At 45.0% G+C, this 23675-nt stretch overlaps 1 protein-coding gene across 1 annotated transcript in view; it reads left to right on the forward strand.

Moving 5' to 3' along the window:
• ESF1 (ESF1 nucleolar pre-rRNA processing protein homolog) overlaps nucleotides 1-18360 on the forward strand; it is a 128575-nt gene extending 110215 nt beyond the window's left edge. The window contains exons 13-14 of the mRNA XM_082252471.1: nucleotides 11304-11450; nucleotides 18022-18360. Coding sequence (XP_082108597.1) covers nucleotides 11304-11450; nucleotides 18022-18330 — 456 coding nt within the window. The 3' untranslated portion in view covers nucleotides 18331-18360. The remainder of the gene's footprint in view (nucleotides 1-11303; nucleotides 11451-18021) is intronic.
• The last annotated feature ends 5315 nt before the right edge of the window (nucleotides 18361-23675 follow it).

Below are 23675 nucleotides of genomic sequence, written 5' to 3' on the forward strand. Positions count from 1 at the left end.
CACTCACCTGGCCCAGGATCCAGCGATGTGGTCACCCAGACCATCACGTCCCTCTCCTCTCCCTGGTGCCAACATTTCAACTGTGGGCACCTGGCTGTGACAGCTTGCGGCTCCACAGCTGGGTGCGCACTGCGCATGCGCAAGTCACACTTTGCCAGCGGAATGGTTCCGCAATCCTCTGGGACCTGTCACATGTCCCACAAGACTGCAGGGAGGGAGAGAAGTGGGAACTAAGTAACTGCTCCCTCCCCGCCCCCCCCCCCCCCCCAAAAAAAATTAAAGCTTAAAGCGGAATTTCCCCTTTCAGGTGGAGCTCTGCTTTAATATCAAACACTACAGAAGATTTTTGGGGGTATGGATACTTGAAAGTTTGCTACTGAAAGTTTCCCATAAAAAAAAAAATTGCTTGAATTGTGTTAATTTCTTCAGCAAAATTTAAATTGTACTCTTTAAAAGATTCTGTCATTCAGAGCAGCATGACAGGTGCTCTCCCCAGGCCACCTTGGCTGATAGGACACATTGGAATTACCCAGTACCTCTGGGTTTGGAGGAGCACGTGACAATCTCCACTTCCAGAATGCAATGATATGGTCTATGTGACCAATCACCATGCCCAAACACTGATATTTGGGGGTAGAAGAAATAATGAACCCTGTGTAATCTCCATTACAAATGGACACAAGGTTTAGATTTAGGCCTATGACAGATGAACAGAGTAGTGGCACAGCATAGGAAAGGGAGTATGAGTGGGTGACATAAGAGACACTTGTCCCCTGAATGGGCAAAGATTCTCATAAATTAGTAGATCCCAAAAACGTCTGGTTTACGATGCTGATTATTCAATAAATCATTTACCAAGTAATTGAGATTTCTACCTTGTAACCTCGGCTCTACAGCAACAGGGCATATTTATAAAAACCGAATCAAAGACAACCAGAGCAAATCCAGGGTCCATAGGAACCAATAAGATTTCATCCTTCATGGCTTAGGCGCATTCACTGTTGTAGGTGACCGTTTCCCATTCTGATCCACTCTTCTTCGTTCAGGGCCTCACCGGTTACAGAATTACTTTTGTATTGATTGTGTCGCTCTTTGTTAGGGTATAATGGTGTAAAACCTAGACTGGAAATAGTGAAGTATGTTGGATTTTATGGCTAGTTAAGGGAAAAAAAAAACCCTGCTGCGTAATGCTGGAAAGAAAAATGAAAGTTATTTTTCCTCAGATTAAGTGAAATGCCTGTGGACTGGCAGGCGGATCACAAAACCACCGCAGTGTGTAATGATACATTTCATGGTTTGTTTCATCTGGGTAAACACGTGACACAGAGTTTCTATGTTCTCTCGCTGTGTTCTGTCAGACACCTTTTGTGTCTGCACTGGTTGCGTTTTTTTGTTTCCCCATTTGCCAGAGAATGTTTACATTGAATGCAAACTAAATTACCGGCTTGGAGGAAGGGGTACTGGTCTTGACAGTGATCAGCCATGGTGTATTACTGCTGAATTAAGTATTATAGAAGTGATAGAATTACAGCTTTGTGGATCATTCTACTTATCTTGGTTAAAGATACAAGGTTGTTGTGGACCTATACACAGACCGGCTGTGAAAGAAACTTTTATCATCCATACACATGCATAATAATGGACTGCAAAGTCAGTTTGGGTGGAAGTATGCAAACACACACTGCCAGACGTAGTAAAAGTTTGAAGTTTCAGGATCGTGAATGCGCATCCTTAGTGTCTGTGTGGGGATTATTTTAGTTTGTTTGAATTATTTTAATAAGTATTCTAATACTAGCAGGTTAATGGAAACTTAACACTGCAGACCGTGCCAAAAAAAAAAAAAAAGTAGGCAGAGGGCAAAGGATTAGCCATTAGTGTAACCTGTGGTCTCTCTACAGCTGATCCTTCCCCTTTACTTACAATGCCTTGTTCTGCACTTTGCCTCTGTGTGGAGATGCCCATTTTGGTATAGGCAGGACTTCCTCATGTTAGAGCCTATTGTTCGTCCTGGAGGCTCTAACATGAGGAAGTAAAGCCCTGCCTCTACTATGATGGCTGCCTCCACACAGACATACATTAGTGACATCTCCAAACCTCACTTTAAATCTAATAAGAATAGCAACCAGAGGCAGCAATGTCTTAGAGATCACACTGCACACATACAACTATGAGGCTGGCCATCTTCACCAGGTCTTCCTTCCGGGTTTGCATCCTCCAGCCGTCTGATTGGCCGCGTTGCAAAGATGTCAAGCCTACGCACGCACGGGAGTCACGGGCCGCAGCATTGAGCCCTGAAGGCATGGCATGGGTATAATGTCCCTTTAGTGCGCACGCGCCGGTGACATCACCGTAAATGTAAAGGTTTAGAAGATATTCAGATTACCTACAGGGAAGCCTTATAGGCTTACCTATAGGTACAAGCCTACAGAATAGGTTTACATCCCTTTTAATTATTAACCCTGAGCTCAAGCAGGAGAAAGGTCAGCTTCCATTACATTGAGGTGAGGTTTCTGCCCTGAAAAGGAGAAAATACAACTAAAAAAACAGCTTACACATACAAATCCCCAAGAGATAAGCACATACTGTTATAACAAAATGAAAGGGAAGAGATTTACATTCCTATGAATGCTCATATATGGCAGGTTCTGTTTAAAGGTGCCTTAAAGTGATTGTAAACGATCACCATGTAAAACAACCCATTACGTTTAAAACCAATATTAAAGGCAAAATGTTTTTGTATAGATTTAAAAATAAAAATAACTTTCTCTTACGTTCATTGACAGACACAGATCCTGATCTTCTTAACCATTGGGTTATACTGTTCCCTACAGGAGTGGGACACTAGGCAGAAAAAAAAGTCTGGCTACGCCTATGGGCAGTCCCAGGGGGTATACTCCTTCTCTGCTATAGGTACTTAGTTTTTTTTCTGCCTAGTCAGGGGTAAGGACATAGTTCATTGCTGGGATCTCTGGTCCTGGCAATTTTTTCTTTTTCAATAGGATTTTCTCCTGTGATTTCTACAATCAACTGCCAGTGACGGGCTGGATAAGCTAGATCCAATAGTCACCCCAGTCTGGCCAGCGAGCACGCGCAGATCTCCGCTCCACACTAGGTCAGCTGCGACTTGGCCCCACCAGACAGGGGCTGGCCCTGCGAGTTAAATGTCTCGCGAGGTCGCATACGACTAGGTCTCGGCCAGAGTTACAGCGTTCCTCCTGGCCGACAGCCCCCCCCATTTGGATCGAGAGGAGGTTCTGTCTGGAGCTGTGCCCACCTGGTTCCTGTTATAGTAAATAACTGTCTCCCTCTGGAGGGTTTTGGGGTGGACGTGGGCCCCTCTATGGGATGGTTGGACCCCTGGGTTCTCTTCCTTCCTGTTAGGCAACCCCCTCATTGGTCTGGTGGTCTCTTTGGGCAATCTCGCCCCTCATTTGCCCCCCCCCCCCCTTCACTGATGCTGGTGCTGTGGGGTGTCCTGGTCCACCGCCTAGGGTGGGGGCAGGGTGCTGTGCTGGTGATGGGTGCGCCGGCGGCGGCCAGGCAATCGGTTGTGGAGGGGGCTGTACTTTTTGGGGGCTCCTGCCAGGGCCCCCTCCCCCTTCCTGACTGTACTATCTTCTGAGGCCTAGGGATTCCTGGGAGCCTCGTGATGCCGCCATTTTCTGGTAGCCTGTGTGCTTAATGTACGATGGCCATGTTTGTGTAGTCCAGCGGCCATTTTTCTGTGGTTTTGCCATTGAAAATAGCGACGGCCATGATAGTGGAGCCCCCTGGGCAGCGATTTCGGCAGTGGGAGCCCCTCCTCATCCCATGGTGCTGACTCCTGGATCTTTTTATTTCCTGATCGGTGTTCGTGCAGCGCAGATTCTCCTTGTAGCTGCAGTTCCTGGTTTCTGTGGGGTGGCGAGTCTGGTGGGGTCCTCTCCCTCTCTACTGAGGATCGATAGGTGCTTTGTGGCTGGCAACTGGTAGGGCTGCCAGAGTGGTGGGGGTTGTCCCTTAGCAGTGTTTTACACTATTTTTTGGGGTCCCCCTGATGACTCATGGAGTCTTTGGAGTTAATCTCCCCACCTGATCCCCTTTCTGAGGCTGCGGGGCCCTCCGGGGTCCCATCCATCCATTGATGCACTGATTGTGGTCCTGGAGTCCTTGGTGTCCCGGTTGGAGGTGTCTTTTGGAGCGACGGGCTGGCAAAAAGCGTCCCCCGTCTTTCCGTGCCTCATCTGTTTAATCGGATCCTGAATCTGATTTGGCTGCCGCGGACATGGATCACTCTGCTGGGTCTGTGACCACGCGCCTTGAATCCTCTGATAGTGAGGAGGATTCCTGCACTTCTGCAGCCGCATACGAAAAGGCACCGGTGGACGCACTGATTGTAGCTGTGCATGAAACCTTAAAGATGGAGGATGCAGCTGATGCTGCGGCGGAGGCGCACGTTCCCTTTGGCATTCATAAGCCATCCAGAGCGTAAAAGGTGTTCCCTTTCCTCTCCTATTTTGAAAGAATTGTAACTAAATAGTGGGGACGACCTAAGCGATTTTCCTAGGCGATACCCCTATGAGGAGTCCCTTCTTAAGAAGTGGACTGTTCCACCGGTGGTGGACCCTCCGGTTTCCAGAATAAACAAGGCAACCATGATTCCGGTTGTAGAGTCCCCGGCCTTCAAGGACCTGGCTGACAGGAAGACAGAGGCTGTGGCCCGCAATATGTACACCCTGGCTGGTTCGACACTGATCCCGCTCTTCACCATTGCCCTGGTGTCGCAGACTCTGACCGAATTGGCTAGGCTTTTGCACCATGACCTGGAGGGGGAGTGGTGCTCCCCTGCCTTTGCTGAGCAGGTGGACCAGCTGGTCCAGTGGCTGCAGTTTATCTGTGATGTCTCTTTGGATGCGGCTCCCCTAGTGGCTCTGCTCTGTTTCGGCAGTGGTCCTTCGGCTTGTCTTTTGGCTCAAATGCTGGTCTGTGGACCAGACTTCTAAAAAAGCCTTGACTAATCTTCCCTTTCAAGGAGATTGCCTGTTTGGCGGTACCCTGGATGACATCATTAAAGGTCTCACAGGGGGGGGAAGAGTACCTTTCTTCCACAGTCTACTAAGGGCAAGGACCCGCGTCCTAGACGTGGGCTCTCCTCAGCTCATAATTTTTTTCGTCCCTCAGGGTCGACTGACAAGGGATTGGAACCCTTCGGGCCTCCTCTGAAGGAACTCGGTCTGGCAAGTCAAGAGTGGGCTTCTCCAGACCCATGGACAAGGCCCCGTCAGCATGAAGGTGCGCCCTCACCCATATCTGGGGTGGAGGGACAGCTTAGCTTGTTCCCGGACCTGTGGACTTACCTGGTACAAATCAGGTGGGTCCACGAGGTCATTCGGTCCGGCTACAAGATCGAGTTTTGTTACTCTTGGTAAGGTTCTTCCTTCCAACGTGCGACTGTCCCCGGCTTGCTTATGGCGGTGCAAGACCTTTTACTTAAACCACTTCAGCTCCGGAAGGTTTTACCCCGTTAATGACAAGGCCATTTTTTGCGATTCGGCACATGCGTTACTTTAACGAAAAATTGCGCGGTTGTGCGACGCTGTTCCCAAATACAATTGATGTCCTTTTTTCCCACAAATAGAGCTTTCTTTTGGTGGTATTTTGATCACCTCTGCGGCTTTTAGATTTTGCGCTATAAATAAATAAGAGCGACAATTTTGAAAAACGCCATATTTTTTACTTTCTGCTGTAAAACATTCCCAATAAAAAAATTTAAAAAATCTAATTTTTTTTATTAGTGTAGGCCAATTTGTATTCTGCTACATATTTTTGGTAAAAAAAAATCCCAAAAAGAGTATTTTAATTGGTTTGCGCAAAAGTTATAGCGTTTACAAACTACGGGATAGATTTATGGAATTTTTTTTTTTTGAGTAATGGCGGTGATCTGCATTTTTTTAGCGGGGTTGCGGCGGACAGATCGGGCCCCTAACTGACATTTTTGACACTCTTTGGGGACCAGTGACATTAATACAGTAATCAGTACTAAATAATATGCACTGTTACTTTATAAATCACACTGGCAGGTAAGGGGTTAACACTGGGGGTGATCAAAGGGGTTACTGTATGCCTAAATGTGATTACTGACTGTGTGGGGGAATGGTTCTGTGACAGGCACAGAGAGATCGGGGTTTCAGCTTGGCTGAAACTCCTGATCTCTCCCTGCCTTTCTGACAGAAGACTCGCCTGCTTTGTGTACATAAGCAGGTGGGTCTTCTGTCAGTTTCTCTGACGATCGCTGGAGGCTGGCGGCAATCGCCGCTGCTCCTACCGTGGCCCGCCTCCCGCTGTGTCTAGACGGAGCAGGAGCGCAGCTCCAGTAGCACGTGCGCGCCGCCGAGACCTCGAGCACAAAAACGGATAGATCTACGTGATTTTACGCAGCCGAGCCATCCTGCCACAGTAATACTGAGGTGGGCGGTCGGCAAGAGGTTGAAGTGTGATGGTTCCGACTTCAGAATGTTTTCAGGGGTGTTACTCAAACCTGTTTACAGTCCCCAGAAGGAAGGCAAGGTGCATCCAATTCTGGACCTCAAGGCGCTGAACTGCTTTGTGCGGATGCAGAAGTTCAGAATGGAGTCCGTTCGCACGGTGGTGTCTTCCCTGCATCAGGTGGATTTTTCTTGCCTCCATCGACATCAAGGACGCTTACCTTGACATTCCAATGTGTGTCGGTCTCCAGCGCTTTCTCCACTTTGTCATGGGAGAGGAGCATTATCAGTTTGTCGCATTACCCTTGGGTCTCGCTTCTGCTCCTCTGGTCTTCACGAAAGTGTTGGCCCTGGTGCTAGTATTGTTACACCAATGGGGAATCGCGGTACTGGGCTACCTGGAAGACCTCCTTCTGCGAGGCGAGTCTCCTACTGCTCTGGTGAAAAATCTGGAGATCACCATATGAGCTCGAGGGTGTTTGGCTGGATTCTGAATTTTCAAAAGTCTGCTCTGGTTCCGTGCACAAAGCTGGACTATCTGGGTTAGACTCTGGACTCTGCTCTAGCCAGAGTGCTCCTTCCTCTGGACAAACTTCAGAAACTGCAAGCTGTAAATCGTCTCCTGCTGTCCAGCAGATGGTAATCCCTCTGGACTTACATACAGGTGTCTACCTTCAAGGCGGTTCCGTTTGCACAGCTCCATACGAGGTCCCTGCAAGGGAGATTCTGGCCAAGTGGGACCAGAATCTTCAGTCTCTGGACAATCCGATCCGGTTGAGCCGGGGAATGAAGGAGTCCCTGATATGATGGCTTTGTGCTTCGGCTGGGCCAATCCTTCCTTCTTCAGAAGAGTCCAGACTACCGATCAATGCCTTGGTACTCCGAGCGATCAGACTGTGCCTGGAACATTGGATGGATCGTCTTCAGGGATGTCCAGTGTGCATTCAATCAGACAATTCCATGGCCGTAGCTTATGTCAATCACTGGGGGGGGGGAGGGGCGCAAGAAGTGTCTTGGCGGCTCTGAAGGTAGCTGGCATTCTAAGGTGGGCATACCGGTTCGTTCCAGCCCTCTCCGCCGTACACATTCCTGGGGTGGAAAACTGACAGGCGGATTACCTCAGCTGGCAGGCAGTGGATCGAGGGGAGTGGTCCCTTCATCCGGAGGTGTTTCATCAGATGTGTCTCCAGTGGGGCATTCCCGAGGTGGATTTGTTGGGGTCCCCACTCAACAGAAAGGTGCAAAGGTTTGTGGCTTAGTCACGGGATCCTCTGGCGGACGCCATGGATGCACTGGTGGCCCCGTGGGGTCAGTATCGTCTGATTTATGCCTTCCCTTCTTTCAAGCTTCTGCCAAAACACGGGATCGAGGCAGAAGGGATTCCGGTCATCTTAGTGGCCCCCGGACTGGCCTTGCTGGGCTTTGTACGGCTACCTGGTGCGGCTTGTTGCCGATGTTTCTTGGAAGCTTCCTCTCAGGGAGGATCTGCTGTCCCAAGGACCAATCTTCCATCCTGCTTTACAGACGATGGCTTTGTCGGCTTAGCTGTTGAACGCCAGGTGCTGGTGGATAGAGGTTTGTCTGAGTCAGTGTTGCCAACGCTGTTAAAAGCTAGGAAATCTACTTCTAGGAAGATCTATCATTGTACGTGGAAGACGTACATTGTGTGGTGTGTGTCTTTTAGGGTTCATCCTCAATCTTTTTTCGGTGGCTTGGATCTTAGTAGAAACTAGCCTTGAGTACTATCAAGGGTCAGGTGTCAGCCTTAGTGGCCTTCTTTCAACGGCCCTTGACCACATACTCCTTGGTGCATACTTTTCTTCAGGGAGTTAGGCACTTGACCCCTCCAGTGCTCTCAGTCCTCCAGAAGCCTCCTTTTGAGAATTTTCGTGAGATTCCCCTGCTTACGCTGTCCCAGAAGGTGGTCTTTTTGGGGGCTTTCACTTCTGCGTGCAGGGTGTCGGAATTGGCGGCATTACCCTGTCGTTCAATCTACTTGGTGGTTCACAGTGATGAGGTGGTTTTTCACCCCAGTCCGTCGTTCCTTAGGTTGTCTCTGATTTTCATTTGAATGAAGACATTGTGTTGCCTTCCCTGTGTCCCTGGCCAAAACATCCAAAGGAAATTGCTTTGCATGCCTTGGATGTGGTCCGGGCGATTAGGGTGTACCTAGCAGCTATGGAGACTTTTAGGAAATCAGACTCACTATCTGTGCTTATGGATGAGCCTCGGAAAGGGTTGTCTGCTTCCTCTGCAACCATTTCCAGATGGATCAGACAGACAGTGATTCAGGCCTATTCCATCAAGGGTCAGGTTCCTCCTTTCCCTGTCAAGGCGCACTCTCCTCGGGCGCTTAATGCCTCCTGGCCCTTTCGTCATCAGGTGTCAGTGACGCAGGTTTGCAAGGTGGCCACCTGGTCGTCAGTGCACACTTTCGCAAAGTTTCTATAAAGTGGATGTGTTGTCATCTGCGGATGCTTACTTTGGCCGCAAGGTTTTGTAGGCTGCTGTTTAGAGGACCTGGTCCTCTTTGAAGGTATATTGTATTTTTTTGTTTTTGTTTGTTTTTTTTTTTTTCAGGTGAACTCCAGTTGTTTTGGTTGAGCTCCTGTTTACCTAGTTGGCTATAGTTAGCGTTGGGAATTTCTTTTTCACTGTTCCCACCCCTCATGTTTAACAGTAATTTGGGACGTCCCAATGGTTATGCAGATGAGGAGCTGTGTCCGTCAGCGAACAAAAGAGAAAATGAGGTTTTTTTACTTACTGTAAAATCCATTTCTCTGTTCATTGACGGACACAGCACCAACCCCACTGTGGAGTTGTAATTCTTCTGACACTGCTTGTAACAAAACTGGGTACCTATAGCAGAGAGACGGGAGTACACCCCCTGGAACTGCCCATAAGCGTAGCCAGACTTTTTTTTTTTCTGCTTAGTGTCCTTATCCTGTAGGGGGCAGTATAACCAAATGGTTAAGACGATCAGGAGCTGTGTCCGTCAATGAACATCAGAGAGATGGATTTTACGGTAAGTCAAAAATCCAATTTTTTGCACTTTTTTATAAGTGATTACATTCAATTTGTTTTCAGCTGCATATTAGCTGGGGGAGGAGAAGCAGCAGCATACTGAGCTTCCCAGTGACAGGCTGTACAGGAGTGAGTGTCAGGACAAGTAGTTATTGGAAGAGAGCAGGCTGAGTTCCCAGCATAGTTGGAGAACTGACCACATTGTGCTCTCCTACTTAGTGTGGTTAGTTTTTAATAGGAAAACAGAGGAACTGGCAGGAGCACCTGTGATTTCGCAAAAAGGAAGTAATACAAAAAGAACAGGATACTTTCTTATACAAGTACATGGTACAGCAGGCACATATTGAAGAAACCGAATTTTCAAAGCTTGTAACGCTCATAAACTTAGCTCTGGTTTAGTGTTTGCAGAGGCATTTTTCAGATAGCTGTTAGCCACAGAGCATCACTAACTAAAGCACAGGGCAGATGTCAGTAGAGACACTCCCTAGCTCAGGAGGTCCACTGGCATACTGCTGGACCCAGGATTTACATATTATTCTAGTTTGGACCCTACCCTAAATAAGAAAAATTATACATGGTAACAAAAGCTCCATTAGTGTCTGACATCAGTTGACTAGTCATTTACTCGTTTTGGACTACCCTTGCTCTGTTAATGACGAACAGACAGTGAAGTAAAGCTGGTAATTTAAACCACAAACTGGAAGTGTTTGCTGGCAGGGTCTTTTGTAGCCAGGTAAGGGAGCATGGTGTCCTAACTACACTCTAATTTGGAGGGCATAGTCTAGCCCTTTATACATTTTCATACTAACATAAGTAGCTGAGAACTAAAGGGAAATTTTCAGAGAAATACAGAGGCTGCTATTGATGACCTTTCTCTGCAAATGCTAATTCCCTGGCTATCATTCTGACTTTCTGGGATAATATGTTTTGCTGACTGGGTAAAATAATTATCAATGTCAGAATGTCTCATCTGCCTACTAGTTCGAGGTAAATAACTCAGAATATATTATAGGCAGAGCCAAAACACAGATTGCTTGATAGCCAAGCAGCCAGTGTTTTCAGAAGGAGGTCCGCAGCCTGAACCTCCAAATAAATTCATGACAGGTTTCCTTTTAAGAAGTACTGTGTTGCACAGAAAAGCTCCCCGGAGCAGTAGGGTTTATTCAGTTTATTGGTTGAAGTGCCACCATTTTGCTCCTGAACATTCCAGCATCCTTTGTACTGCTTGATCTCTACCTACTAAGTGCCGGTTCAGATTGGTGCGTTGTGGGAACCCTGTGAATCCACTGCAGGTTCCTGCATCGCACCCGACTCGCAGGCAGTTCACACTGCCATTTGCGAACTGCTGGGATTGTCAATACAAAGTTAACGACACCCCCAGATTAGTTTGCATATTACAGTGCAATTGGATCGTATAGCTGTGAACACCCATTTGATCGGATTCTGGTGTGGACCAAAAAAGAGTCCTGTGCGAATTTGGTCCCAATTCGCATTGCACAGACATCGCATGTGATTTGCACAGCAGTGTAGTGCGAATTCCATGCGATGTCTGACATTGCATTTGTGTGAACCGGCACTAATGGTTAAAGGGGATTAAAGCATCTTTATATACTATACTATACTGCTGCATGCCTATCTCCAAAGTATTTTAAAGAATAGGGTGTTTCTCATAATCAAAGGAATTTTGGATTATCTACAATTCCGTGCATATTCTACTGGTAAACATACAGTAACACCTTAAGTTTCTTTTCAAACGAATTTGTGATACTTTTGCAGTTTTGATATGGAGATGCATGATTTCTGTGTATCTTGCAGGCAGAGATGGCACTACTCATGATGGACGATGTGGAGGATGACCGGAAGCATTTCAACTATGATAAGATTGTGGAGCAGCAGAATCTGAGCCGCAGCAAGAAGAAAAGGCTGAAGAAGAAGGAAGAATTGGTGGAAGACAATTTCAAGGTATATTGTCATCTCCATCTGGTGTATATGACTACACTTTTATGGTGCTCTGCAAAAATTCTATTTTTAGAGCCATGTGGTAAACTACTTTGTCAGTCAACAGGTGTGCCAGTAGCTGTTAAATGTCTAAGAATAACATGCATGTTGTGTAGTCGTGTTTTTTTTTTTTTTTGGAAGCCATTACACAGGTGAATTTGTCCCCAGAATATTTTTCCAAAAGTTTTAAAAAAACATTGAGTAAATACAATGTGGCTTGTGTTTTCAGCCTCGTGCTGCACCTTAGCCCAGAGTACTGCAAGGATTAAATAGACACTGTCCTTGTAAAAACAATGTAAAGCATATTAAAATACATCTATTCTAAAGCCCCGTACACACGTACCGATCGTCGGCCGAACGATCGGCCGTCTTTTGTCCAAGGGCTGTCTTGTCTGTTGAAAAGTGCAAAAGACTGCACACGAATTTTGTCGGCCAACAACAGCCGACTGCAGAAGTGATGTCATGTGATGATTAACTTTCCTTGTCTTTTTTCTTTTCTGAGCATGCCCAGTCTTGCAAATCTGCTGTCTGTCGGCCGAAATCTGTACTGACTGGCGAACAATCGGCCGTTCTGGTGTTGGACAACAAAAATTTTAATGCTTGCACGACAGATTCTGTTCGGCCGAAAATGCGCTGTCGGAAACATCATACTAACAAGCCTACAATCGGCCGATCGGTCGTCGGCCGAATCTTTACGGCCGACAATCGGTACGTGTGTACGGGCCTTTAGTGTCATTACTGACTGTTGATTGCAGTCTTTGCAGATTTAGACATCGCTAGAATCTTCAGCGTTCAACACTTTCAGTTGTGTCTTATCCCTGCCTCTCCCATTTGCTCGCTGTGGCTTTTCTTCCCGGCTGCTACATTAGGCTACTCAGAGCTTAAACCAAAAGAAGCACCAAGACAATATTCAGAAAGGAGTTAAAAACCGCTATATTGATTCAAAAATCATCCAATGGGGACAGTAATATTTGCAAATATTTGAAAGGACTCAGGGAAGCAGGTGGATGCCAGAGATATCGTAAACTTTGTGATTGTAAACCGTAGATATGAAATGTGAACAAAGCATACTCCTCTATAATGTGTACTTGTCTAAATTAAGAGCACAAAGTGTCATTTTTTTGTCTGCTGCTGCATTTCTCTACTATCAGCATGAATCACTTCTGACAAGTTTTCCTGACACCAAGAAAAAAAAGTTGACAGGGGAGGGACCTCCAGCTGATTGATGGCCTAAGCTCTGTTAATTTGAGCTGCATGGAAGGGGGTGTGTCCCTTCTCTCCAATCAGCTTTCAGAGCTCGCCTCACTGATCTCTGCAGTGTGTAATTTCAGCTGTCCGCCCACATTTTTTCTGACATCTTAGACAAGGTTTTTAAATTCTGGACTTGTACAGAAGAGAATACTGTAGATAAACAGATACTTTATGTAGGAAGATTTTTTTCATCTGTATATCACTTGAAGCCCATCATTTCACTGGGTATATGTTAGAGTTACAACTACTTCAACTAATTGTAAAGGAATCAGATTATTATTATTATTACTATTCAGGATTTATAAAGCGCAGTTTGTGCAGTGCTTTACAATATAAAGGGAGGCACTACAGCAACAATACAATTCAATACAAGAGGGGTTATCAGATGTGGCAGAATTAATCCAGTGAAACAGCTGTTTGACTGGCATCTGCTTCCCTGAGCCCATTAAAACATTTGCAAACATTACTGAACCCTTATAAAGCAGGATCATGTTTTGCCCTCAAAACACATTGGCAGTCTTCTAAATTATTAATGCTGTTTTGAGCTCCTTTTTAAATTTGCACTGATGGACGCTCCTTTTTTTGGGTTTGAGCTCTAAATGCTGTTCTTGGGTGCCCTCCAGAGGTTAAGCTTGGTTTCATGTGAACCACCTAACTAGAGTCAGTGAGCTTTTCGGTTTATTGTCGTCCTTCGATGTGTTAGGTGCTAAAGATTCTAGTGATGACCTCAGCTCTGCAGAGAGTGAAGATTGGAATCAGTTGTAATATGTAATACTAAGTACATTACATTATTTGAAACAGTATCACTTTTTACCATGTTGGCGCTGATGGCATTCCTCTCGGCAGGTGGGTCTTAGCGCAGAGCGGCCGCATATTTGCATGCAACATTGCAAAACCAGCTGTGCCCTGAGCGCTCTAGGCACAGTTACTGACAGCTAAGGAAAAGCTCCCAATCCCTGCCTTCTGATCATATGGCCACATGATCATAGACCTTGCCCCAGCCTACCAGCATCTGAAAACTCTTAAAGGGCTGGGAGGTGCCCGTGCCTAATGGTTAATAAAGCCACAAAAAAAATGTTGCATGCTTCTTCTTCAAGTTCTTACTGTTTTTATAACTATTAAATTGGAAACCCCTTTTGCTTGTTACACAAATTGTGTAATAAGGAAGCTCTTCAACCCCACTACTCCTCCATTTTTTTTTTTTTAATTTCACTGGTCACCGGCTGGCAGAATCTTCTGTTGCATCTTATCTATACAATATGTCTTGCTATCGTAGAAGAACTAATTCTGAATGGACCTGATTGGGCCTATAAATGGGCTCTGAGAGGACTGATGACTGTGCACAGGGATCAGAATGAAATGGGAGACAATGTTTTAGTGGAAATCTTCTTTATTTTAATGTCGTTTTCTAGATATGCAACTTAAAATTTCTGAACATTAAACACTTTAAAGTTAAGGTGATCTTTTTGTTCTCTGCTGCCTTTCTACCTTTACTTTAAAACCAAAAACACTTTCAGTATAAATGGTAAATGAATTCTTGTCTCCAATGTTAGCATTTAGGGAAGATCCTTCCAACCCAAGTTTTTTGCTAGTGTTTCTCTAAAGCGCTAATACAACCCAGCTTTTGTTGTCTAGTTTAGTTCTGCGCCCCTCTGCCCACAAAATACCGCTTACAGACAGCATTGTCATTTTTTTCTAAGAAAAAAAAAAAAAATTGAAACTATGTTTCTATTTCTTTTCTTCTAAGATTGTATCAGTGCTCTTCTTGCCCAGAGGGCTTCAACTTCTTTTCCATTCAAGATATAGTTCATGTAAAACAATGTTTTTTTTTTTTTTTTGTTTTTGTTTTTTTGTTTTGTTTTTTTGTTTTGTTTTTTTTACGAATTACAATTCTACTAACTTTGTTACAGATTTATATGTAAAAATGAATGTAAGGGTACAAAAGTGTTAAAGCAAACGTGAGCTTTATCCATGCAGAGCTAAACAGGTTTGTTTTAATGCGCTCCTCACCAGCACCACATACTACCCTTTCCTTTGCATTCATGTTGCTAAATGCATGGAAATTCCTGTAGGGATAGTGCTAGTTTCTACAGCAGATTGACAGAGCTGGGATTTAGTTTGATATATTAGTTAAATGAACAATTTAAGCACCAACTGACTATTTATATGATAACATTTAAATATAAGCTGAGGGCTAAATCTAAATCTCAAACAACCTTAACAAATGGAACAATAGTGTTCTATGACCATAGTAAGGCTCCAGGCATTTTATTCAGGACATGGAACTCAGTGGGTATGTCTTTGATTAGAATACATGAGATCACTATGTTCAGTTCCTAAAAGATGTATTTATGGGAGGTTTACAATGTTGATGGCGCTTGTGTATGCTATAAAACATTGTGCCAACAGTTTGTGTCTGCTCCTATCCAGTAATAGAGTTCTCGAGTCTCTAACCGGTTATTTTTAAAAATAAAATCTGTATGATCCTGGGCCAGTAGATTCCACAGAGTTATTTGTTTTTAAGATGGTAAACAATGTCAGCATGATGCTATTCATGACTTGGGGACTCCTCTCAATCCAATATCAATCAGATGAGAAAAACCAAAATAGGCCTTCTTTTAGAGGACACTTAAATGAAAGTATGATCTCTTAGGGTATGGTGAGGTGAGCCAATCACACCCAAAACTCTGGTCTAAAATAAGGCAAAGTACAGCATTGCCTTCCTTAAAAAAAGGATGTCGTGTTTCATAATAAGTTTTCTTCATATCATAAGGATAGTAGGCAGATCCATGCAAGTTATTTCTTAATGCCCCGGTGGGCAGGCATACAATCCAGATCCAGTTTTATAGCATAGATGTAGTCTAGAATAGGTCAGGCCAACTTTTGTTTTTGAAAGAAAATAGGTGCGCAGTCCTGAAGTGGTGAGAAGTGAAGTGAAAGCAGCACTGAAATTTGAATTAAACGTGAGAAGATGGCAATATGGAAAACATTACCAAAGTGCGCTAACAAATAATGAACCAAGTGTTCAAAAGGTACATGGATGGTAACCGGATTTAAAAAATCATATGCATTCAGTCCAAAACAAAAGTGCAAAAACTGTGAAAAAGTCTTTCTTTTCAAATTGGAGTGAAGGTAAGGGAGTGTTGGGAGGTGGGTGGGGCCTCGTCCCAAAAGATGATCCAAAGTGATTCTCAGTGGCCTGATATACACATGTGGACACCCAGTGTTAGGAGTGGACTCTTACCACAATGTGGAGAGATGTGAGCATGTACTTGGTTGTATCTAGAAGTCCCCAACTGATCAAGCTGGCAGGGATGGCTCTCGGAATGGACCGGAGCTCCAATCCCAGAAGCCGACTTGTTAGTGGAAACGCGTCGGGGGGAGCCAGCCGTGCTGTCATAGGTCCCGGTTTGTACTGCAGACACCCGCGACCGCCCTGTATTTGCTGTTTGTTCGTCCGGAATGTGTAAGTGTACCCTCATTCGTTTTATCATTAAAGTTGAAGGTAATGCACTATAGTCCTCTTCTTTTCTCTGGGTTGCTCTGTCTTGGCATCTCCCCCTGCTTGGAAGCCTACAGATCCCCCCCCCACTTCGGAAGCAGCTGATTGTTCCGGTCCATTCCGAGAGCCATCCCTGCCAGCTTGATCAGTTGGGGACTTCTAGATACAACCAAGTACATGCTCACATCTCTCCACATTGTGGTAAGAGTCCACTCCTAACACTGGGTGTCCACATGTGTATATCAGGCCACTGAGAATCACTTTGGATCATCTTTTGGGACGAGGCCCCACCCACCTCCCAACACTCCCTTACCTTCACTCCAATTTGAAAAGAAAGACTTTTTCACAGTTTTTGCACTTTTGTTTTGGACTGAATGCATATGATTTTTTAAATCCGGTTACCATCCATGTACCTTTTGAACACTTGGTTCATTATTTGTTAGCGCACTTTGGTAATGTTTTCCATATTGCCATCTTCTCACAACTTTTGTTTTTGATGAGCCAATTACAGGCCAGGAGTTTGGGACAGACAGCATAATTTTACCTAGCAAATTGTTATTTAATACTTTATCGGTTATTAGATCTTTGAGAATCTTAGCTCTTGAACACTGGAGTTCTGGGGTGCATTCAGGTGCATTTGACCTGCAGTTAAACTCCTTTTTACCCTGCATTTTACCTGCTTCAAAATGCATTCATATAGATTTGTATGGAGAGCGAAGCAGTTATAATGTAAACAAAAGGCAGTCCACAAAGGCCTTCACAAGGAGCTTGTCAGTAAAACAATATGCGAGTTACCACTAGGTGTTTTTTTTTTTTGAAGGTGGGACTATCTGTTATCCTTTCTTCACTGTGATTTACAAAGCCGGAACAGTCATGCTCAATCGGCTATTTCTCCAACAGAGGGCAGATATAAGACTGATCTGGCTGAAAACGGCCACCTCCATGCCTTTTGATTAAATAAAGCTGTCTGGGGTTTTGCCTCTTTCCTGTCCTGATTATGTAGAAGACTTGCCCAACATAGACATCGGTTCTGCATGCAAAAATGCAGCTGAAACGTAGCTGCCGAGAATGTAAAAACATCCAATAGCATAATAATAAACAAAACTTGTAGCCTGCAAATTAGAGTAGGTAACAAACGAACCAAGTAAATATGTCGCAGGCCGTGAAACAATAATCAGATCAAGTCTTAATAAAAACATGATCTTCAAGAAGGAAGATGGGAAAGAAGTGGGGCAAGGAGGAGGGGAATGAGCGTTGGGAATGCCCAAAACTGGCACCCCAAATCTGGACTACTTTAATGACTTATAGCTTTCCATGGACAGTGAGGGATGAGCATATTGTATCCACGGGGTTCATATCTGGGAAATATTTTGCGCGTCCAGCAGGATGGTAGTCAGTATCTCGTTGATAAAGAAACAATCGATCCACTGACAAACTTCCTCAAAGAAAACAAGTTGTTTCTTCCGGGCTTTGTCTTTGGTCTGGTTTGCCACTAGCAAAATTTAGATCATCAATTTGAATTAGGCTTTCTATGCACAGAAAACGACGTGCTGAGGCTCTGTGGCCAACACTGAACCCAGTTCAGCAATGTATACAGTCAGTATATGTATGTTCTTAATACCCGGAAATTCCTGTGGAAATATTTAGTAAAATAAAAAGTTTTGAACTCCCCTGCAGAGCCTGTTGCATCCTTACTGAAAAAGGATGATTTTTTTTTCACCTTGCAAAACTGTACTACCCTTTACAGAGTTCTTTGATAACACTTGGCTTTTCTTTCTTCAGATTAATGTTGACGATTCAAGATTCCAAGCCATGTACACCTCTCATTTATACAACTTGGATCCTTCAGATCCCAACTTCAAGAAGACAAAGGCAATGGAAAGAGTTTTGGAAGAAAAAGCTAAAAGAAGAGAGAGGGAGCAGAAAGACCACACGGAGACAGTAAAGACACTTTGGACTGGACTTGAAACTGTGCAGAAAACAGGAACATCTGCTGCGAAAAAAACAGACCCATCCCTTTCTTTACTGCTGAAGTCTGTCAAGAGCAAAACCCAGCAATTCCAGGCTTCAAAAAAGCAGAAAACAAAATAGCTGTGCAATATACATAACTCTCAGCGTCTGGAAACAGCGTGGGGCTGCAGATTAGACTGACAGTCCAAACAGACCTTCTTGTGTATATAGCAGCACATAAATATAACTGCAATACTCACCTTAATGAAAAAGGTTTTAACATAAGAGCCACCTCAGAGATTTGCAGTGGGTTGCATATGGAATGCCAACACAAAATCTGTTCTATCTGCTTAAATAAATGCAATTGTTTATGTAAATTATATGCATCTGAGGTACAAATGCAACTGTATATTTTCATGATCACTAAGGAACATAGAAGAGGAATAGCATGAAAAAAGTGTTATGCGTGATTTGTAAATCTCCCCCACAGACTGTTAAAACATGAAATATAAAATGTTTACTAAAATGTATGTGTCTGACGTTTTGTTAGTTTGAGTCTATTTATACTATAAATTCACTTTTTTTCATTCAAAAATACTTTTATTCTGTACATTCTGAAAATAGGACACAGCAGTGGGCATTGCATAAATGCCCTTAATCCCAGACTTGTTTGAATTATTGCAGGAATGACATCCCTTTAGGTGTGAAAACTTGCTGAAAGAAATTTATCAGAGTTGCAGTAAATCCTTAATCAGATTTTTATGGTGTAAGCAGCAAGTTTAAAAAAAGAAACTGCACTGAGAGAAATATCAGGGGGCGGTCTCCTTTAATAGTTGACTTTAAAATGGTTGTAAAGGATAAACTTTTAATTAACCACTTTAGCCCCGGAGGATTTTCCTGCTTAATGACCAGCCCACTTTTTTCAACTTGGCACTGCGCAAATTTAACTGACAATTGCGCGGTCATGCAATGTTGTACCCGAACTAAATTTACGTCCTTTTTTTCCCACAAACAGAGCTTTCTTTTGGTGGTAATTGATGACCTCTGCGCTTTTTATTTTTTGCGCTATTAATAAAAAAAGAGCGAAAATTTTGCGAAAAATTTACTTTTCTACTTTGACAGTTAAAAAATATCCAATATATTCAATTTTTGTCATATATTTAGGCCAAAATGTATTTAGCTACATGTCTTTGACAAAAAAATTCTCAATGAGCGTATTTTTAACCACTTTAAGACCGGAAGATTTAACCCCATTCCTGACCAGGCCATATTTTGCGATTTGGCACTGCGTTACTTTAACAGACAATTGCGCGGTCGTGCGACGCTGTACCCAAATGACATTTATGTTCTTTTTTTTCCCCACAAATAGAGCTTTCTTTTGGTGGTATTTGATCACCTGTGCGATTTTTAATTTTTGAAAAAAAGAGCGACAATTTTGACGATCGGGGAAGAGAGACGGTGATCGCTGTCACTCCTCCCCTGGCCCGACTCCGGCAGTGAAGAGACAGCAGGGAATCCAACGACGTAGGTCTACGTTGCTAAACCCAGGGCTGCCACCTTGCTGCAGTAGTAGCAACGTGAGCAGTCCTAAAGTGGTTAAAATAATAGATTATACTTGCTCTGAATCACCTCTTCTGGGGTCTACCACCAGCACTCTTGGCTCCTTCTCTTCTCTGTGCGCCACCATAGAAAGCCGCTTGCTATAGTGGCATACCTGCAGGCTCGCTCCTAATTCTGGCTATGTGCGCCTGTAAACACAACGTGTCATGGCTCTGCCCCCTGCTCCCTCCACAGCATTTGATTAAAAGGAGTCAATGGAAATTTTTTCTTTCTCTTTTTCATTCGTTAACGGACACAGCTCATGATTTTCTTGACCATTGGGTCATACTGCCCCCCACAGAAGGACACTAGGCAGAAAAAGAACTTGACTACGCCTATGGGGAGTCCCAGGAGGTATACTTCCCCTCTCTGCTATAGGTCCTCTTTTTTTTTTTTTTTTTCCTGCCTAGTCAGGGGTCTACCTAGTTCCTTGCTGGGATCTCTGGTCCTGGCAATTTTTTCTTTTTAAATAGATTTTTTTTCTCCTGATTTTTTCCTGGGAGATCTGCAATCAACTGCCGGACTGGGTGACGGGCTAGATAATCGAGATCTAGTGGTCACCCCAGTTTGGCTAGCGAGCGCACACAGACTTAAGCTCCCTGCTAGGTCCACTGTTACATAGCCCCACCGGACAGGGGCTGGCCTGCGAGTTAAATGCCTCGCGAGGTCGCATACGATCCTGGTCTTAGCCTGCGTTGCAGCGTTCCTCCTGGCCGACAGCCCCCCCATTTCTATAGCGAGGAGGTTCTGTCTGGAGCGGTTCCCACCTGGTTCCTGGTATGGTGAGTAGCTATCCCCCTCCCCCTGGAGGGTTTTGGGGTGCACGCAGACCCCTCCCTGGGATGGTCAGTTTGTGGCGTTACCCCTTGGTCTCACCTCTGGTCTTCAAAGGTGTTGGCTCCGGTGCTGATGTTGCTACGTCAGTGAGGAATCGCAGTGCTGGGATGCTTCTCTTGCGAGCAGAGTCTTCTCCTGCTCTGATGGACAACGTGGACATTACTATGCGGACTCTGAGGGAATTCGGCTGGTCTCTGAATTTTCAGAAGTCTGCTCTGGTTCCTTCCACGAAACTGGACTATCTGGGTTTGACTCTGGACTCGGCTCTAGCCAGAGTGTTCCTTCCTCTGAACGAACTCCAGAAGTTGCATACTGCGTTTCATCTCTTGCTGTCCAGCAGGTGGTTGTCCCTCCGGACTTGCATGAGGGTGCTGGGACTGATGGTTTCTACCTGCGAGGCTGTCCTGTTTGCACAGTTCCATACAAGAGCCCTGCAAAGAGAGATCTTAGCCAAATTGGACAAGCGTCCGAAGTCTCTGGACAATCCGATCCGGCTGAGTGGAAAAACAAAAAGGTCTCTGATTTGGTGGCTTCGCTGTCTAGCTCTTCGCCAAGGAAAATCTTTTCTCCCCCTGTATTAGAAAGTGGTCACCACAGATGTCAGTCTGTCCGGGTGGGGAGGTGTCCTGGATCAGCACTTCGCTCAGGGAGTTTGGACACTGGAACTCTGAGCGATCAGGCTGTGCCTGAATTACTGGACGGGCCACCTTCGGGGGTGACTGGTGCAAATCCAATTTGACAATGCCATGGCTGTGGCTTATGTCAACCACCAGGGTGCAACAAGAAGTGTATTGACAGCTCTGGAGGTAGCCAGCATTCTTCATTGGTCAGAACCTTTTGTTCCGGCCCTCTCCGCCGTACACATTCCAGGGGTGTAAATTGGCCGGTGAATTATCTCAAGTCGGCAGGCATTTAACCAAGGGGATTGGTCCCGTCATCTGGAGGTGTTTCATCAGCTGTGTTTCTGGTGGGGACCCCTGAGGTGGATCTGTTGGCATCTTGGCCCAACAGGAAGGTGCACGCGTTTGTGGGATTGTCACGGGATCCGCTAACAGACGCCACAGACACGCTGGTGGCCCCCTGGGGCCAGTATCATCTGATATATGCTTTCTCTCTCAAGCTTCTGCCGAGACTCTTGTGTGGGATTGGGGCAGAAGGAATTCCAGTCATTCTAGTGGCCCCGGATTGGCCTAGCTGGTCTTGGTACGCCGGCCTGGTGCGGTTGGTCGTCGACGCCCCTTGGAGACTACCTCTCAGGAAGGATCTGCTGTCCCAAGGACCAATCTTCCATCTTGCTATAGTCACTGCCTTTGACGGCTTGGCTGTTGAAAGCCAGGTGCTGATAGAGGTTTGTCTGGGTCGGTGATTCCCATACTACTGAGGACTAGGAAGTCTACTTCCAGGAAGATTTACCATTGTACGTGGAAAAGTACATTTCATGGTGCGAGTCACTTGCTGTTCACCCTTACTCTTTTTTGGTTGTTCGGGTGTTGAGCTTTCTTCAACGGGTGGGGGTTGAGCAGAAATTGGCCTTGAGTACCATTAACCACTTGCCGACTGCCCACCGTAATATTATTGTGGCAGGACAGCTCTGCTGCATCCAGTCACATAGTACTACGTGACTGGAGTGCATGCGGTTTCGGCGGCGTGTGTCTAAACCCAGTGGGAGGCAGGCCACGGGAGGAGAGGCGGCGATCACCGCCTTCCTCCCATGATCATCCAGGAAACGGAGAGAAGACCCGCCCGCTTATGTAAACAAAGCAGGCGGCTCTTCTTTCAGACAGGCAGGGACAGATCAGCAGTTTCAGCTAAGCTGAAACTGCGATCTGTCTGTGCCTGTCACAGAACCCCCACACACACACACATTGAGTAAGCACACAGGCATACATTTAACCCCTTTGATCATCCCCAGTATTATTAACCCCTTCCCTGCCAGTGTAATTTATACAGTAACAGTGCATATTATTTAGCACTGATTACTGTATTAGTGTCACTGGTCCCCAAAAAATGTCAGGGGTCTGATCTGTCCGCCACAATGTCGCAGTCCCGCTAAAAATCACAGATCGCCGCCATCACATTACTAATAAAAAAAATAAATAAAAAGTCCAAAAATCTATCCCGTAGTTTGTAAACGCTATAACTTTTGCGCAGACCAATTAAAATACGCTTTTTGGGATTTTTTTACCAAAAATATGTAGCGGAATACAAATTGGCCCTAAACTGATAAAAAAAAAAAAAATTATATTTTTTTTTATTGGAACTGGTTTATAGCAGAAAGTAAAAAATATGGCGCTTTTTTTTTTTTTTTTCAAAATTGTGGCTCTTTTTTTGTTCATAGTGCAAAATCTAAAAACCGCAGAGGTGATCAAATACCATCAAAAGAAAACTTAATTTTTGGGAAAAAAAGGACATCAATTTTATTTGGGTACAGCGTCACACAACCGCGCAATTATCCATTAAGGTAACGCAGTGCCGAATTGCAAAAAATGGCCTGGTCATTAAGGTGGCAAATCTTTCCGGGGCTGAAGTAGTTAAGGGTCAAGTGTTAGCCTTGGCAGTCTTCTTTCAATGACCCATGGCCATGCACTCCCTGGTGCATACTTTTATTCAGGGGGTTTGACATTTGACTCCACCGGTGCAGCCCCCACTACCGCCTTGGGATCTCAACTTCGTGCTTTCAGCTCTACAGAAGCCTCCCTTTGAAAATATTCAGGAGATTCCCCTGCTCACGTTGTCCCAGAAGGTGGCCTTTTTGGTGGCTATCACCTCTACGTGCAGGGTGTCGGAATTGGCGGTGCTGTCTTGTCGTTCCCCTTATTTGGTGTTTCACAAAGATAAGGTGGTTCTTCGCCCCTGTCCGTCCGTCCCTTCCAAAGGTGGTCTCTGATCTCCATCTGAATGAGGACATTGTGTTGCTTTCCCTTGATGTGTTTCGGGCTATTCAGGTGTACCTGGCAGCTATGAAGTCTTTTAGGAAGTCAGACTCACTATTTGTGTTTACCGATAGGCCTCAAAAAGGACTAGAGTGTTTCTTCCTCTGGCAAAGCTTC

The sequence above is a fragment of the Pelophylax lessonae genome (genome assembly GCF_965119305.1).
Source record: "Pelophylax lessonae genome assembly, chromosome: 3".
NCBI lineage: Eukaryota > Metazoa > Chordata > Amphibia > Anura > Ranidae > Pelophylax > Pelophylax lessonae.